Consider the following 19,005-nt stretch of genomic DNA (forward strand, 5'->3'; position numbering starts at 1 on the left):
GCCTCTGTACAGCTCAGCTGTGCATAGTTAGACTTAACTGAAAATTGGCCTATAAAAAGACTATATTTGGTGTAAAAAAAACCAACCAACCAACCAACCAAAAAAAACCCCAAAAAACCAAAACAAACAAAAAAACCCCCCAAAACTACGCAAAACAAAACCAAAAAGAAACCTAAAAAAAATTATGTACTTTTCAATGTAAGGAGTGCAGTCCTTTTATTCTTTCATAAGAAGCCACCAGCATCATTGCCTACAATGGTTGTGCTTAATTTGAAAGATGAGAGACAGAACCCAAAACAAAAAAAGAAAAGCTTGAGATCATGTCCAGTTGGAGAAAATGAAGTGTCACAACTTATGCCTGTTTATAAATAAAACAGAAGGGTTGATTAATGTTGAACAGAGAAGTAATTAAAATAAAGCAGAACAAAACTTCTAAAGAATATATTTAATCTAAAACTTTAAAATGCTGACCTTGACAAGGTATTTAATTATGAGAGAAGAGGAATATCCTTTACTTCAGACAGTGTGCTCTGAGAATTCAGTACATCACTAACTCAAAGACATGCTTTGTGATACTGCCTGTCTCCCTCGTTTCACTCTTGTCCTTTGGGGACACCTCAGATTACTTTGGTCTGTGTACTGTAGCTGCCTTCAGAAAGGTATTTGCACAGATTGTTTCTTCAGAGGAAGCTGAGAAATACAAGTGTTCTGTTCTTTAAAGCTGGATCAAGCTGAGTTTTTGCTCATCAAACAGTTTTAGTTACCCTTTGTAATTATCACAAGTACTTTCAAATAACATCCTCAGTTTTCCTTATTTAAAATGGATAGAAATATAACTGATTAGTCAAGTTTATATTGATTTTTTTTCCCCCTAATAAAGTTTTAAATGGTCATTTAAGTGCTCCTGTGTAAAACTGACCTTAAAAAGTAACTGGGCTACCTTTTCTCTGTGTCAAGATATTTTTGTTACGTAAAACCTGATCATTTTTGAAGCATTAACAGTGAGATGCTGGTAACTGTTTACATTTACAAATATCTAGTATAGTCTCCAAAATTCAACTTGATACATTTCAGTTCAGGGTTTGTTTGCAATAATTAGAAACAGTAGTTTCTGTATAGTCTGCAGCTTTTTGTAAGTTCTGGCATGGGGGAAAATGACTTGGCCTTTCACTTGGAATTTGTGAAAACGTTTGAAAGGAGTTTATTTCCAGGATTTTTTTTCTCTCCCCTGAAAACTTTGAACTACAGTATTTTCTCTCTGGAGAGGGGAAAAAAAAAAAAAAAAGGTATTGTATACAAAGATCAGGGTGCAGATTTTCTTATTCTTTGCAAATGTATTATGTTAATCTTCTGACACTTAGTCTGGACACAAGAAAAAATTGTAACACTGTTTTATTTAAAATACACTAAGAACAAAAAAAGTTACTTTGAAATATTTTTGGAGTTATCTGAATTTTTCTTGCAGAACCATAGTTACAGGTGTCTTGTGGTTCAGTGTTTTGGTTTTCAACTTTGGTGTTACCTTGGTGGATATTGCCTTCTTATTGAGTTATGAGCAAAAAGCAAGTTAGTGTGCTTGTATAATTCTGAGTTTGCAAGGTTCTCTGTCCATTGGGCACTGCTTCATTCCTTTGACAGAAGACAGCAAAATACTCTGTGGTAGTCTGTATGGTATACAAGGAAATGTTCTTTTGCTATTTCAGTATATATTAGATCCCGCAAAGTGATCAGGAATTTAAACTTTTTCAATTATGACTGAATATGAAGATTGAACCGTGGCTCTGTGGAAATCACCATCTACTCTGAAAAATCACTCTTCATTAGAAAAAAACCTTGTCTTAGTGAAGAAAAATTAAAATATCTGTCAGTCAGACATCTTCCTCTGAAAATTTCACTTTATTGTTGATTAATCCAAATGGATTGGAAAGGTTAAAGAGGTTTATTAGAAAACAAGAATGATAGCTCATCCGGACATGCTGTCAACCTATTCCAAATCTAATTTTCTATCTATATCCAAAGGTACAGCCAAAAGTTCAACCTGTAGTCAAGCCTTTTAACTGTGTGGGGGTGTTTGGATGGACCTATAGAAACCTACAGATGATGTACCTGAAATCACACAATCTCTGGTACATTGCTTGTGTTAAGTTTTAGACCAGGTTTTGTGACTGGTGAATCAAATTAGCATTGATCTTGAGTACTTGACTTTTTTTCTTTCTTTTCCTTTCATTTTATTGGTGAGCTTTATGAGGGTTTCTTAGATTTATGCTCTATTAAATAGTGTGGCTCATTTTTCATGAAAAAATTTTGTATCTTATTTAAAACCATATCTGAGTGTATTCATATGAAAATATTGATCTGATTAAAGGATACTAAGTAGGTGTCTTCACATTTTAGAAGGGATACTTTGGAAATTGGAAGTGATTGAAATTATGCTCCAGCTTTGTTGCAGTCTAGTTTGTTTTTCTGCATATATTTATAAATATAAGCATCCTCTTGTGAATCGTTTAAGAAACCTGACTGTAAATATTATTGCAGTTGCATTGGGGTTTGCATGCCTTGTGCTTTTGCTTTCTGTTGATTAGTCTGTCAGTTGATGTTACCGAGACCAATTTGATCAAATTTATGTAACATGCTCTAAGAATATCCAATATTTAACCTCACAGCATTTCTTTCCTTTTTTTTGTTTTCTCCACAGACACCACAACGTATTCCACCGAGCGATCTGAGCACTTTAAGCCATGCAAGGACAAGGATCTTGCATATTGTCTCAATGAAGGGGAATGCTTTGTGATTGAAACCTTAACAGGATCACATAAACACTGCCGGTAAGTCAGTTGGGAAGAAGTTGCAAAAGGAGTTCTCTGTCCAAGGGACAAAGCATTAGGAAAAATTAAGCGTTCAGATGGAGAATGTTAGGAAGCAATGGAATTCGTCCCCGGTTTGGCTGCATCCCTCACAGTTGATGAGTTTTTAGTAGTCTGTAATATTTATAAATAGAAATACAGAAATAAAAGAAGCAACATTTTCACTTTTTCATAGATAAGAAAAATCTTCAGTATTGTATTTTTTAACGATATAAACATGTAAGGATTAGTGTTTCATTTTCATTTTTTTACGTGTAAAAGTCTTTTGTTCCTCTGCATACCAGAAGCATCCCTTTATTTTGGGTACTGTAAGTAGAACTTTGACAATAGCTGCAGGCACCATTCATTGAGAGAGAGGAAGGGCTAGTGTTGTCAAGAATAAGGGTTTCTTCAGTTTAGTTACTGAAAGAGAAAATGGACTGTAATAGCCATATAGCTGTTCAGGTTTATACTCCTGAACTTCTGTTGTTAGGTATGGACATCTTGAATGTATTTAAAAGAATATCAGAAAAGAAAACCACATCACTCAATATAATTATTATAACTGTGGTGGCCAATAAAAGGGAGTGAGATACAGAAGGAATACTGTAACATCTTCCTAAAGGTGATAATATAAAAAAAATCTGAACTATTCAAGTATTCTTTTAAATAGCAGTAATCCAAAATGAAAACCTGTACTTTTGATGTTTTAATTGACTCCTAAGATATTGTGTATGGCATACAGAAGGTGAATTGAAGACTCTCATATGCTGAATTCTAAACCGAATGTCTAAATCTACGGAAAACTCTCAACATAAATAATAAAAAGCATCTAAGACACTCAGAGGGAACTTTCCTGAAGGATTTGGACCTTGAGCTGCTAAATCCCACTAAAAGTAGGAAGGAAGTCACAAAATCATATGTGCCTGGTTTGAAAGTGGAAATTTATGGATTTAAAGATTTGTGAAAGTCTACTTATCATCAGAAGAATATTCCTGAGATTTCCATTTTTAATACTGTGCTGGTAATGTTTCCCATTCAGTTGAATATGTTTCAGTGAGCATTCATTTTCCTTCTTTATTTTATGTTTTTTTATGGCATGCTTAAATTAAATACAAGTAATTTATTATGGAAAATTGATGTCTCTTTCTACTTCCATCATAAAACTTCACAGGTGTTTTTTTTTCTCAAAGCAGGTATGGTTTTCAGTCCTTTTTATGAGCTGTTAAGGGAATTAGATCACTCAAATATTTCAGTGTTTTTCGTTGTCAGAATATTCAAACTGGACAAAAATAATTCAAATTAACAGCAGAGAAAATGGATATATATGAGAACTTCTAATTAGGCCGGTAAATTTAGTAGCTAAACAGATTGGTTTTGTAAACTGTATAGATTACATTTTTTAAATATCTGCAGTAGTGTATTTCATAAGAGAGCTGCTTTCTTTTTTTGTTTGATTGTTTGTTTGACTTTCAGGATCTTTCCCGTTGCCTGCCTTTGCCAAATTCTTGTTTATTTACTGTGATTCTGATAGTGCAGTCTGACTAATGGTTAGAAGCTTTTCCATCCAAGCTTTTCCCCTTAACTAAGCAAGCCAGAATGTTGACTTCTCATTCTTTACAGCAGAGTGAAGTTTATTCATCCCCTTCTCTTATGTTGTCTTTCCATAGGGAAGTACCAGTGTCATTTGTGGATCTATTGCTTCCATGTGTGACAGATTTGCATTGCTTGTACAGGTTTCTGGCATTGGCACATTCTCTGGGAATTAAACATCTGCTTGTTTCAGTAGGTGCTTTGAACTGTGCAACATAAGAAGACATGTATAAGGCAATAAAATTCATATGGCTAAAGAAGATGCATTTTAAAATTTAAAAGGTGATTAGTTATATTGCTTTGTTTAATGCTGCAAGGACCTTCAACACTACAAGCAGCAGCTTGTTTAGAATTACTTTTGTACTGGTATGTATGTCATTAATGAAGAAAAACCTTTAAATTTAACCTACAAAGGCTGTATCTCTACCTTGGTAACAGGCTATGTCTCTCTGTCAGGACTGTAGTAGTGAGTGTGATGCAGGTGTTTTTCTATCTGTAGCCTGTTACAGTGCTCAGAAATAACAGCTAGAATGTACACATATAGAAAAATACAATATTGATGCACTGTATTTGTCCTCTAACTAGTAAAAAAGAAAAATTTTACTAGGGTTATGGAATTCCCATGGCAATTAAAAGAATCATTTGAATGCAGAATTATGAAGACAAAATGATACTTTGTTCTCAGAATCAAGCTGCATTGTATATTCTCATTGTGAGTTTGATTTTGCATCTGTTCTGGGAACAGAGCACCAATTTACTGAAATGGGAATTTGCCATGTGGAACAGCTGCAGATAGAAGACCTTGATGGAGCAAAAAACTTTTCATCCCACTTTGTCAGGTTTAAAAAGTGTTAGATAGAGGATGATATGCTTAGGGGGTTGTGCAGTCCTTCTTGTTGTGTGTACATGTTTAAGGATAACTATGCTAATGATAAAGGGGAAAAGAAAAAAGGAGGGATTTGATAGGAATTAATAAATACTGGAGTTATATCCCAGACCTCTTCTGTATCCTCCTGAACCATACTGTCAATGCAAAGAGACTAAACTGCAGCTCAGGCACCTTTCAGAGTTTACAGAGTTCATCATGATATTGTTTGAAAATAGGAGGAGATGAGCACGTGTCGATGTCCCGCTGTCAGTGATGGCACTGGCAGTGGGATGCTGGAGAGCACTATCTCTGTGGCTGGTTTCTGTTCCATGAGATATGTGCCTTATCTACTTTGAACCTGTAGCTGTGGAGAGTGGGGCTGACATGCACCCTTGGCAAAGGGTAAGGGGGAGGCCGTGTTGCAGGAGACCACTGGGAATACAGTAAATGAGGAGGCTGAAGGGAGTCCTGATTGTGCATCTTCTGTTCTTATCCACCTACAGAGGTGATGTCCTGAAGTCATGGGATTTTTTTTTTTGTTTTAAACCTAATTGACAACTTGAGGGGGAAAAATAAAAGTGGTTATAGTTTCAAATTCTCTAACTCGATTTTTATTCAAACTTGTACATTTTACTCACTGTCTCTTTGTGCAAAATTGCCTGGGATGTGAACTGGCAAGGGTTCTCCTGCGTGGTTAGGTAACAGATAAGATACACTGGATGTTGTTTGTGCTATTTCGAAGGTGTGACTTCAGTATTTATTTTTGTGAATGATTTAATATGAGCTTGTTTTAAGGATAGGGTAGGTCAACAGTAAGGGAACTTCATATTTAGCTTCTCCATATGCTGAAATTTTTTCACTGTTGCCACCTTGAGAATTTAAGCTGAATGGTGAGAGTGCCTTTATTTGTAATTTACCCAAGACAAATCAAGTCCACAGTCAACACTGATACATCAGCATTTAACTGGGTATTACATAATACAGGCTTTAAAAAAAACTGTTTAGGTTTTCTCTGTACAAGTTTGTTTCAAAGATCCAGTCTCAAGTCACTCTGGGATTTTCTTGAGTTTACCTTTGTATTTTTTTGTTTGGTGCTTTTTGTTTGTTTGAATTTAGTTTGGGGCTTTTTGTGTTTGGTTTGTTGGTTTTGGTTTTGTGTGTGTGTGAATGTTTTTTACTTTTTCCTTTTCTTTTTAGTCCCTAAATTTTCTTTTTGTTAGCCATTTAGGACTGGAAGACACTGGATGAATGATTGGCTGAAACTTTTGAGGGGAGAAGAGGATTACACTTTTAAAACTTGTCCTCTCAAAGAAGCCATGAAGACTATTGTGTATGCACAGGAGGTCTTTGCATTGGCAGTGAACTCTGATGTACTCTTTGTAGATTTGAGTATATTGGGTGAGATACTCCTTTCATGCTGAGCTCCTGTCCTCCTTCTTCATGAAGCAAGCAGTATAAAGCCTGAATAAGTTTTTTAACAATGAAGAGGGAAAGAACAGACTCACAAATACACAGTAAGCAAAGCGTCATTTCCAGATGACCAAACTACAGCAGGTTATAGATATGCATCCAAAGTGCACTATTGTGGTTACAATCCCAGATTTTTCAGATTTCATAGGATAGTCTGCTTTTAATGCATATATCTTGTTCTGGTGAATAGTAAGCTTGGTGATCTTGCTCATTTTTATTCATAAATTTTCAGGTTTTTTGTTTAGTTCATCAAAGAATTACATGAGTGTTTCTCAGCTGTGTTTAAAATCTGTCATGGGACCAGAAGGATTGACTTCAAATTTAATGAAAGTCCAGTTTGGATAAATATTTATATCCTGCAAGGTTTTATTGTGAGTCTTCTGCATAGTAGTAACTGTAATCCAGGCATAGCCCTTGCTGTCAGTAAAACCAGGAGAAAGGGATCAAACAGATGGGACTTAAGAACAGTTCTGAGCGTGGCATATGATACGTGCACTTAACCATAAGTTAAAAATCTAAAAAGCTAAGAATATAATCTCCCTGATTTAGTTACATGGCTTGTTGTCTAGGCTTTCACAGTCTGACCTAGGTGTTTTAAAATACCAGCCACTCCATTTTGTGTGTTCCCCCTTCTTTTATTACAGTGGCACTTTTCCAGAGTGCTTCCAATGTGTAAATAAAGCAAGCCCAGAAAATTATTCACTATTGAATAAATTTTTAAAAAAATCATTGATATTACAATATTTCAAGGCTAGTTTTATCAAAAGTAATCCATTGTATTAAGCTGACAAGATAAGATACAACTACAACATTTTAAAGGAGGAAGAAGGCTGCACTTGAAATTTAAGATGTTTTTCATGTCAAGGGCAATCAACAGACCTCCTGTTGTGAAAATTATCAGTTTATGGGCGTAGCTGTAGCACATATCTAGGTTATATTTGCGTAGTTGCACACATCATTATCTGGAAATAGCTCTGTCTTTACTTTCATGTTCACTGTAGAAAACCTGAAATGAACTTGAAATACAACATTACATAGCTCCAAGCTGCTGTTAAGTAACTCTTTAGCAACTTTAATATAGATATTACGTTGCATTATTATTACATCACCTGCTTATTGAGCAGTGCTTTCACAGCCTGTGGTTGCTCTCAGCAGTGTGGTTGTTTCTGTTAGCTCAGATGAAATAGTCTGTGTACCTAAAGTGTTGTGATTGTGTGATCCTGTTCAAAAACTCAGCCTGGAAGAAGTCAGGTAGCTGGAACTCTGGCCAAGAAATCTTTCCCATGGAGTGCACATCCCCAGCATAGAATCAACTCGGCTATGTTCATATACTCAAGTAATGCTAGTAAACAATAAATAAGTAAAAAACATTATTGCCTTCAGTAATATCAACATCAAATCTACAGTTTGCCTACCTACATCTCCCTTTTTTACTGGAAAACATCACACTTTTCTTCTCTAGTTTTAGGTATTTCTTTTCCTTCATAAGAAAAACAAAACCAAAAACCACCAAACCAGAAAACACTCCCAAACCCCAAAGCACTTCTGTGCATTCACTTTCAGGCTCCTGCCCCTTGAAATTGCCTGAAGAGGTTTCTTGTCTTTGCTGTCACATACCTCTTTTCTTGTTTTAAACATTTTTAGATAAGAACTGCGAAGAAAAATGGTTTATAAATATCAGGGTGAAAGAGTTGGTGTGAAGGCCAAGATATCTGTAGGACTCTTACTTGTTACCTAGGTATTCTTGATACCTAACTTCTTTTGATTATCCAATCTTACATAATTTTTACCAATTGGTCTGAATTTTTTTTCAGTCCACACAGAAGCAATGTGCTCTTTTAATTAGAATCAATTACTCAGAATAAATATTTTGTCCAAATACTAAATTTCACTTATATAAAACCAGTACTTTTTACGTTATCCCTACTGTTTTTCTAACAGTCCTTTGAAATGAAACCTTTTCAAATCTGATGCTATGATATAAGAATGCAATAAATAACAAACAGATTTTTAAATTTGAATCTTTTTACTGAGGTTCAGTAATGCAGGAACATATGATATTCACATGAAACACTACTGTATTCAATAACATCTGATTCATGCTTTCATAATTTAACATTCAGAAGATAGAGGCTCTTGAGAAAGCTTCTTGTCAAAGCACTTCAATTATTGATTAATTTTGGCAGTATCAACACTCCATTTTTACAGTGTTTTTTATTTACAGATTTTCCCCTAGATTATTGCATTTAGCAGATATTTGCCTTCTTCAGTCTGCTGTAACTTCTGTGTGGTAGAAAATGCTTTCAGCTTGAAGAATACATAGACATATTTAAAAACCTTGTGAAGATCAGTTACTTTCGAATATCTGCAAAACTAAGAGTTTCAATGCAGCAGTGTAACAGTCTGCATTTCAAATGTCATGGTTTCCCTTGATGTGTTTACAAAAGAGCACCCTTCAGCACATACTTGAGTTTTTGAGTACTGCAGTAAAACAGTGTTTATTACTGTTTCTGTTCAAATAGCATCATTCCTTCAAGCAGCTCTGTGCACCAGAGAAGTCACTGGAAAAACATCTATTATCTATTTATCCCTCTTAAACATTTTCTGAAAACAGTTCTCTATTAGTCTTATTATTTTGGCAAGGATAAATTAGTGTAATGGTAAAAAGAAATAAGAATAAAGAATAAAACAAAGCATCATATTTAATGATAGTTTTAAGTTTCTATTGGGAAGCTGTAGTTTGTATTCAGAGTATTTCAGGTTTTATTTGCTTTCTGCTGAGTACCTTAGGCCAAATTTTCTAATACTTTCACTGTGGAAAAAAAAAATAAGTTACTAAATAGTATGATTTCCTAGTTCCTTTTCTGTCTTTTGAAGTTGTGAAATTTGCACTCCTGCTTAAGGTTGTGATGAAGATGCACTTTTCCAGTGGGAGCAATAAAGTAAAAGTCATAATTCTGTACACATAAAATGCATGCCCAGATAATTAAGTTACACTCTAAACCACCTGTGATTCATTTGATTTAAACAAATATCCATAAAAGTAAAATAGAATTCTGAGTCTATTTCATCTGATTTGAAATGCTTATTCAAATTAATATTCTTGAAAGAGTTTGAGGACGGAGAGGAAATAAAGGAGAAATTGTGTAGCTATACATCCAAGGTTAATGTTGAAGCTTAAGAAAATTAATGTTTTAAACCAGTGTCAGCATGGAATGTTGAAAAGCCATGGAATTAATTTCTCTTTCTGAGAATGCTAAAAGACTAATATATATGTTTTCAGTTAATGTAAAATATGGGAAAACACAGTTACAGGCTTAGCACATCCCCCTGCCTGCTCTTTTTTTTTTTTTTAAGCCAAACATCTGTAGTTAACAGATTATAGTATCTGACAAAACAGTGTTAATTCTTTCGTTTATGTATGTTCACAGTTATTTCCCAGACATAAGAGAAGTATCCTTTCTTAGGAGAACCAGTAATGTCAGTGAAACAAAAGTATTTCTGGAAGCTTTAAGTAAACTCTTCTCCTTCTGGAGGACTGGAAGAGAAAGAGACCAAATTCAGCTCCCTTTGGATTTGGCAAGATCCCTTCAATTGATTGAATCAAGAGTTGGGCTATAACCCTGAATTTTGGTAGAGAGAAGTGAGAAATGTAGTTGGCAGCTCAGGAGCTGAGATAGATTTTTTTGTTTGTTTGTTTGTTTTTCTTGAGGCTGCTAATAATTCTTGGGTTTCTTGATTTGGCACCTGAGTGGGAGATTAGGGAGCAGTACTGTGCTAGCATTTATTCTCATGTCTCACTTTTAAGAATACTTAAAGCCAGTGGAACCTTTCATTTTTACCACCACCTTTTCTTGTGCCTACACGCGTTTCTGAGGCTGTGTCTTGTCATTTATAGGTTAGCAAAGCATTTCAGTTGTATAGCACATCTCCTCTCGTGGAAATAACTCAAATCCATTCTATACAAAATACAAACTTCCGTTAAGAAAGTTCATCTGTTAATGGAAGAAATTGCCTCTAAACTGCCTCCTGATTCCTAGTTCTAAAGGAAAATAAAGTTGTGATATGTGCAGAAAGCTGTTTACATGCTGTCTGAAACTAAATACAAGATGAAGAGGTATATTCTGAAAATTAGAAAAATACAAATTGATCAAGTCCTTCCCCTGCAAAGGAATATTCTGTTGATCAAGTCCTTCCCCTGCAAAGGAATATTCTGTTAATTTATAAGAATTGGGGTTTCCCCCTTACTTTCCAAAACCCCCAGTGGAAAAAGGCTTGCATGGCTTCTATAGTACACATAAAGTATTTGTAGAAAAGAAAATGAAACCTTAAAATGTATGGGTGCAAATATTGATGGCATATATTGCATCTGTCTTGAAGCTAACGTATGCAAATATTCTGCCATCAAATTCTGCTTCTAAATTAACTTGGAAATGAGTTAGGGTTGTTGTTGTTCTTACCTCCCTTAGGCAAGAAAGAATTTGTGAAGTGCATAATGCAGACATCTGATATCTCTCATTTAAATTCTCATCCTTGCCAGTGTCTTAAGTACACTGAAGGCAATAGCATTTCCAATCTAATCCTATCTGCAGACAGTCTCCCAGAAGATTTGCTGGGAAAAAATCTTGCTAGGAGAAGAAATAAACTCTAGACAATTGAGTCCTTTGAATAGAAACAAATGCCAACTGTATCAAAATGCTAAATACCAGAACTTTAATCCACCAGAATTCTAAATTCATCTAAACGAGAAGAACAAACAAAACCACCTGTTTCCTCTGTCCTTCACTGCAAAGAAAGCTGTTCTTGTTATCTCAGATAGAAACAGAGGAAGTGAGGCAAAAATGTGTAATGTTGTGTAATGTTATGGAAACTGGGTTTTCTGAGATCAGACAGGCAGGTAAACTGTCATATATGAGGTGTATTAAATGGATAAATATTGTGGTTCTTATCCTGTACCCATTAATGTAGTGTTAAGGAGCGGATGGATTGTTTGAATTTTAAACACGTTCCTTGAAGTTGTTCCAGTGCAGAGGGGTGAACTCTTTAGGGCAACCTGCCAACAGTATATAATAAGAAGTCGATTTATATAAAATGTATTCAGTGATAATGCCAGAAGGTTGTAATGAAACACCTTTTGGGTTGTGTTTGTGTCTCATCAGCTACTCTGTGAGACAGCAAACTGCAGTTTTTACAAGAATTGTGCTGTTGAAGAAGGCCAGTGTCAGAAACCTAGAGTAATAACTTCCCTTTTACTTGAGTCAGCATACAAAGCTGTGGTCCAACTCCAAGCTGCCTAAGATAGTTGTGCCAATGGTACCTTGTTAGTTAAAAATGCAAAGGATAACTAATAAAATTCAAAGGATATATGACAGAGGAGTGCAAAGTCAGGAGTTATCTCTGGAATTGCTTCTGAAAGACAAGCATCTGCTATAAAGCTATATAAGGCTTTATAAAAATTAAGTTTAAAAACAGTTAAAGAATATTTGTCTGTTTTGCAGTCTGTATTATTATGGTAGACATCATGGGAGATTATTATCAGCAAGCAGTTGGAGAAAGTGTTTTTTCTTGGCATCAAGCTTGTTAAAAGAACAAAGAGGGGATGTGTTACTGCCTTTAAATACTTTCTTTTAACTCTTCTGAAGTTGTAGCTCATGAAAACAGTACAAATGTTTCAAACATAAAAAGCAACTGTCTCTGAATTGTTTCAAAATTTGCAAGAGAAAGGAATTTTGATCACCAGTATTGAAAAATTTTTAGATACTCTTCCATGCTGTTAACAATTCTTTCCTGTGTGGCACCTGAAGTTTATGATATCATTTAGGTGCATAGCTATGATGGGAAAAGTGAGATCTGAAGGGATTTTAGTTTTGGAGGATTTATATAGGGATGCTATTCCAGTAAATAAGGAAGAAAGTTCATTGGTTTTTCCCCTTAAATCTTGATATTATTCAAGCAAGTTCAATCCACAGCAGCCAATTTAGAGACAAAAAAAAGCAGGAAGATTATCTTTCTTCAGAGACACTTCAGTTAATTGCAGATACAATGTCTAATATAGTCTAGGGAGAATGTTGTTAAAGGGCTATTTATATATTTTTACTGTATTATGTATATAAAATATATAAATTTTCTATTTATATAGTTTCAATGCCTTCCTAGGCACTCTGTGTATGAAATTAAGTATTTATTAGGCTTTGTGTCTTGGGAAAATGGAGAGATGCACCATAAATTATGGTTATAGGTTTTGTTTTGGTTTTGCAGGATGGAAGTCAGTTTGATTTCTAAATATATAGCCTTTTTCTATTTCTCTACAGATTCCTCCCCATGCTTCTCCCCCCACCACTGTTTTTCATTTTCAATTATATATATGGGAAATTCAAAGGCAGAACTTGTTATTTTCAACTAAAACACCCAACCCACAACCAAAACCAAAGCCCTCAGGGCTTTTGGTTTCTTGGCATTTGTAAACCATAGAGGAATAGAGAGCAAAGAGGAAAAGAAAAAAACGGCAGAGTTAATTGCTAATGTATGGTATAAAATACATTTCTGTTTTGTCAAGATTCCTAGGTCTTGGATGTAAGTATTTGAGAAAAAGTTGCAAGTTATTGAGTAGTGAAAACATGACCAGAAACACTCAAGATTTTTTGTCTTTAAGGCCACTCTGAGTAGGATGGGAGCCATTCCCAGTGTCTCTGTTTCAGAGTCCAAATGTAAACTCTAATTTTTGTCATGCATTTACTGAAAATCCTGGTTACCGGTGTCACAGTGTATTAAAAATGTCCATGTGCATTGAACCAGAGGAAGGATTTTGAAGATCATCACTGTGAGAACACTTCTTTTAAGTATCCCTGATTAATACTGAATTTGCAACTGCACTAAGGAGAGTATTTTATTATTAGAATCACTTTGGTGTTTAATTGATGACAGACATAAAAAAGCAATGTATATGGTATGTACCTGAGGAATAAAGCCAACAAAATCAATCCTTAAAATGTATATTTGTTGGGCATTTTTGAGTCTGATTTTCAGCTGTCACAATTATTGGGAATTTTCTTCTCTTTAGAGCTCTGTCATCTTTAGTAGATGTCTGACAGAATCATAGAAAAATGGGCTCAGGAAGGATCTGGGGATGTCATTCATGGTCACACAAAGGTAGTGAACTTCTGACAGATATTTGTCTGACCTGCTCTGAGAGACCTCTCAGACTGGAGGTTTTATGGTTATTCCCAGGCAATACATTTGAGTGATCTTTTGTCTTTCCCTTGGAAGGTCTTTTCTGACATCCAGTCTCACATTTTGTAGCAGAAGTTCAAGCCTGTTACTGCTCATTCTGTTCATCATGCAAACCTCATTGCATTATTTGTAACTTCTTTTTAGAGCTTAATTAAATTTACTGTGTTCTTCACACAGTATGCCTTTTTGGAGGCTAACTTTTCCAGTCTTATTTCAGTCTTACCTGAAAAGTGATGCTTTTCAGATCTGGAATTCTTGGTCTACTGAGTTTAAGTAAGCTTAACATATGAAGATGGTTTTACAAAGTTTATACCACTTCTGGGGTAGAATTTGAAGACTGATTCAGTCTCATTAGTGACTGTTGGCTGAAAAAAAAAATCCTTGCATTATCATTCTTCAAAATATTTCAAATTGGAATGCTAAAAATTGTTAATAAAGAACAAATGACTTTAATAAAATGCTTCATGATATTTTCTTCAAAAGCCCTTGTGAATTGGTTTTATTTTCTCAAAAGGAATTTTCTGCAATGAAAAATTGCACCTATTTAATTAATCAATTTCAGCTTACAAAAAGCCTTTTTTTTGGTATCATCCCTCCCCTTGTCCTCTCCTCCCCCAGTTTGTCTTTTTGAACCATTTTTTTTTTTTTGTAGAAGAAAAGCCAACAGTGTTCTGACTGTTAGTTAAAGCTCAGTGGTGACAGTAGTACAGGTGACTATATTTTTACAATAGAACTCTAAAACATCCAACTTTCAGATCTCTGTTTTTGCCTGATGGCAAGTTCTTCTGCACACCATTAGCTAGTGAAAAATTTCATCATGTAAAAATCTTATTGTGGAAGGGCAACAAGAGGAGAAAAGGCAGAATCAAAATAACACCTTTTTTCTAACTTCTCACTAAAGTCTTAAAGCCCAGAGACATGTAATAATGACTTTTAAGTGTTGTGTAGGGTTTTTGCTGTTCCCTCCAGAGTTATATTAGCCACAGGAGATGACTTGCTGTGATCTTTATGCTACATGTGTTGCTCATCTGTTGTTTCCCAAGGTGATCATCCCTGGAGTAAACGTGTAACTTCCTGTTATATTTTAAATCTCCATTTACACAGAATCAACTCCCATTGGAAGCAAACGTGAGGATACCCATGTATCCTAACATCTTGTCTTTTGTGGTGTAGTTTAGCATGCTGCTTGTGATCTGTGAGTACTCTGATCATGTCCCAGACCTTGTAACTGAGCAAAAATACTACAAATAGGTCAGTGGATACGCTGTGGATGTTTCACACTTGTCAGAAAATCCTTATGGTGTTAGGTCATTAGTGTGTCTGCTGAGAAGTACTGTAAGACTCAGAAGAGCTTTAGTTGGGTGTCTTTAAACAGAGCTTTAATTATGAATAGAGCCATGGTATTTTATTTAATGTGTATATTTTAAATCTCTGAAGAGCATCACAACCAAATTATTTTAATTTATGCTTTCTTTTTTATCAGCATTGATTGTTGAATATAAAATAGAGCTCGAAAGTACTGCTTTTAAATTTGTATTTTGAACATATCGTTAAACATTTGCTTATTTATTTGACTCTTGTTGGAAAGTTCAAAGGAAGCACTGAATATTAAATATAAATTGAGTATTAGATCACCACGTTCTTCTAGAAAGATGACAGAACAAAAAATTGGACTTACTATGTCCTACTTTGTCTTCCCTTTGAAATAAATGCAAATAGGAAATTAAGTGTCTCTGCACAAATTATTGCCTTTTTAGTTGTTGTCTGAAAGAGAAATTTGTCCTGACCATGTCAGGTTGTTGGTGTGTGTTGTTTTCTGCACAGCTGTGCTTTATTCTCCTGGTAGGGACCTGCAAATGCTGCAGTTCCCTCCATGGAAGTGCAGAGCCTGCATGGTTTAGGAGGCTGGAGCTGGGATGCAAATTTTCTGCACTATTCAGCTGATTTCAGTAGTCCTGATCAAGGTCTTCTGACTCCACACTACCACAGCGATAATTCATAATAGGAGGAAAATTAAAATTGTCTAGTGCACTGTAAACTTTAAATCCACAATAAATCACTGGATTTCTTTTTACAACAAGTTGAAATTACATAATTCTAATCAGCCATTACACCTTGAATGGAAACAGCAACACAACACTGTGATTGAAATTAAATAAAGAATTTAAAAATTTTGAATTTTTTTTTGCCCTTTTTAAATAAACATTTTTGTAAAAAGATAAAAAAAATGCAAATTAAAAAATAAAAGTTGGTGCATGAAAACTCAAGTTATCCAGTCATAACTTTCATGGTAGCTATCTTTTGTTCTTGCAGCAAAAATACAGTGAAACCATGAACGTTAGACAATATTAAACTTTCCTTATAAAGTGTGGATAATTTAAACATATCAGCATATTCAAGGAATAAGTTAGCATTTCATTTTGTAGTGAATGATGTGTCAAGTCTGTAGTTTCAGTTCTTTGGTTGAATACAAGCCAATTAAAGTCTGAGCTGTGATATGAAAAGAAGTATGTTGTTGTTAAAGAAATGATACCCTGAAAGCAGATGTAGAGTATAGCTGTGTTGGAACAAAGAAGAACATTCTGCAAGGTAAATTATAAGACATCCTGGATGTTCTCTCCAAGCCATATTGGATTGTGTTTTATTTTTAATAAAGTATGATCTGTGTTAAAAGCCTTTGTATTTTGAGGAAAACTGTGTTTATGTGCCAGAATTTATTGTCATTGGGATTTATGTTTAAAACTGTCTGAAAACCTTTTTTCTAACTTTGTTTCCATCAGGTACTGTGTATTTCTTAGCAAACAGCAGTAGTTGTTTTTTTAGTGAGTGTATAAGGTCTTTGCAACAAGTGTTTTGTCTGTCCCTTTCCTGTCTTATGATGTTTTATCCCGAATTCATGGGGCAATTTCCTTTTATTTTTTAAAATCATCTTACAAAAAAACCAGAAAACAATCCTTTTTTGTTGGCTTGATTTTATAAAATGTTTATTGAGGACAGGGGGAAAAACATTCAGAAGTGGAATGAAGCCTCAGTTTGATCATACTGGCTTCAGGAAGATCCCTGCAGACAGGCTGCATTCCTTTGGCTGCATTTCACACAAAAATATGTGAGTTTTTTCTCCCCCCCCCCCCCCCTTTTTTTTTTGCTATTTTGATTTTGAAAAGTAAAAAGTAGAATAATAAACACAATATCTAAAGTGACAGGAAGTTGAAGTTGATGGGATTGCTGGCAGACTCTTTGATGCTGCAGAATGGAACTTGGTGTAGGAGCTGCACTTGAGTCAGGCTGCCCCTTTACCTCTGCCCTTCTTCTTTGAATCCCTTTCTATTCATTTCTCTTCTTTCTTTAAGTCCCTCCTGACATTGTTCAGATGGTAGTGAGGTTCTGACTTTCTGGGTCTACTGCCATCAAAGTCTGAAGGAGGGCTGTCCTGGATGGAACACTGCTGGTGGACTGTGTCCTGGAGGAATTTTTCAAGTTGCTGTGACTGGAGCTCCCAAAAGGGCTTGTGAGGATGACCAAATCCTAAAAATGAATTTTCTCTTATCTTGTCAGGGAAATACCAGCAAAAACCTGAAACAGACTTTCACCTCCCACTCCCCTCCAGGGGCAAAAGTTTATTTCAAAGATTGTCTTGACAAAAGAAAAGGTGGATAATGTTACTGGTATAAGGCTGTGGTTGCTGGCTGATGGGCATGGTTAGATCAGCAGAGGCTGCATGCTGATTATTTTTGAGGACTCCAGAAGAAAAGATGGAGAATGAGAATTTTGATTAGTAATCCAGAGAGAACATGGGGAACTAAAAGTAGCATTTGATCCATTAATAAGCAAGCAACCATTAAATAAGACTAACTGCCTAAATATAGAGGGTTTTGTATTCAAGCAGCATTGAAGTCTTTATGTGCTGAGGAAAATTATGCATAAGGGAATGTTGTTCATAAATCTGTTGTGTTACTTTCATGCTAAATTGCTGTGGTGTCCATGTGACTCACTAACCAAAAAACAGTGCAGAAATCATTGGAACTTCATGTTACTGCATTGTCCAGGGTCTACATAATTTTTTGTCTTTTTAGAACAATGGTCCATTTGTTTTATATATCATTCAGTGTGTTACAAAAGCTTTCAGCTCTATGCACTAAATCAGTTCACATTACAGAGCAGCAGAAGAACATGACAGTAACTGGTCTGCCAGAGTATGTGTCAATGTGAGATACTGATCTAGTGTGAGAGAGAAAAGCTTTGCCAAAATGGACTCGATAAGCAGAGCATTATTTACATATTGCAGTATTGCTTCAAATTATACAGGATGTTGGCAAAAATGATAGTAGTACTGGGGAAGGGAAATAGGGTTTCCTTTTCTCTATTTGACCATTTTGATCATTGCATTCAGGAAAGAGATGTTTGTCTCATTGTGGGTATCTATAGAGATGAAAAGTCAATACTAGGGGGTTTATTATTTGATTTTTGGAGTGGGGCTGAGGGTTTACCTCTCTACATCGAAACTTTAAAAATGACCACTGTTCTGGAACTAGGAGTTGCAAACTCAGCAAAACAAATTTCTGTCAAAAAAGCATTAATTTTTTGAACTCAAATGTTTTATTCAAAACACCTCATGCTTACAAAAATTCTTCTAAACTGACAAACATCAATTTGTGAATGGTTGTGGAGGGCTTATGGTTGCTTTACCCTCCTTCCCTAACAAACATTCCTGGATCCTGGACCTGTTGATTCTGACTGGGGTGTCCCACAGGGCAGGACACCCCTCATTTTGACCAAGTCTGATGAGCCTTGTAGGTTATGTTTGTCATTAACTTGCTTGCACAACTATTGTAGCATCTGCTCCTCCAGGTTCTGCACTATGTAGGTTTTGCCAACATGAGTTTACAGAGTGAGAAACCTGGCAGAGAAGGTGGTCAAATAATTAAGAAAGATGGTTCCTTCTAGCATATTATTCTGTCCTGTTGCAAAGTAAAATAAAATTTACAAAAAGGATGAGTTGCT

General features: G+C 35.3%; 1 protein-coding gene across 4 annotated transcripts in view; it reads left to right on the top strand.

Annotated features, from left to right (window-relative positions):
* NRG3 (neuregulin 3) overlaps positions 1-19,005 on the top strand; it is a 375,961-nt gene that overhangs the window by 143,626 nt on the left and 213,330 nt on the right. For all 4 annotated transcript variants that reach the window (XR_007906833.1, XM_051800883.1, XM_051800885.1 and 1 more), the window contains exon 2: positions 2,696-2,825. Coding sequence is in view for 3 of the 4 variants with exons in the window: in XM_051800883.1 (XP_051656843.1) it covers positions 2,696-2,825 (130 nt within the window). In the remaining variant the exon portion in view is untranslated. The remainder of the gene's footprint in view (positions 1-2,695; positions 2,826-19,005) is intronic.

This window comes from Manacus candei, unplaced genomic scaffold (assembly GCF_025592945.1).
Source record: "Manacus candei isolate 608988 ecotype Guabito, Panama unplaced genomic scaffold, ASM2559294v1 h1tg000050l, whole genome shotgun sequence".
In the NCBI taxonomy this organism is placed as follows: domain Eukaryota; kingdom Metazoa; phylum Chordata; class Aves; order Passeriformes; family Pipridae; genus Manacus; species Manacus candei.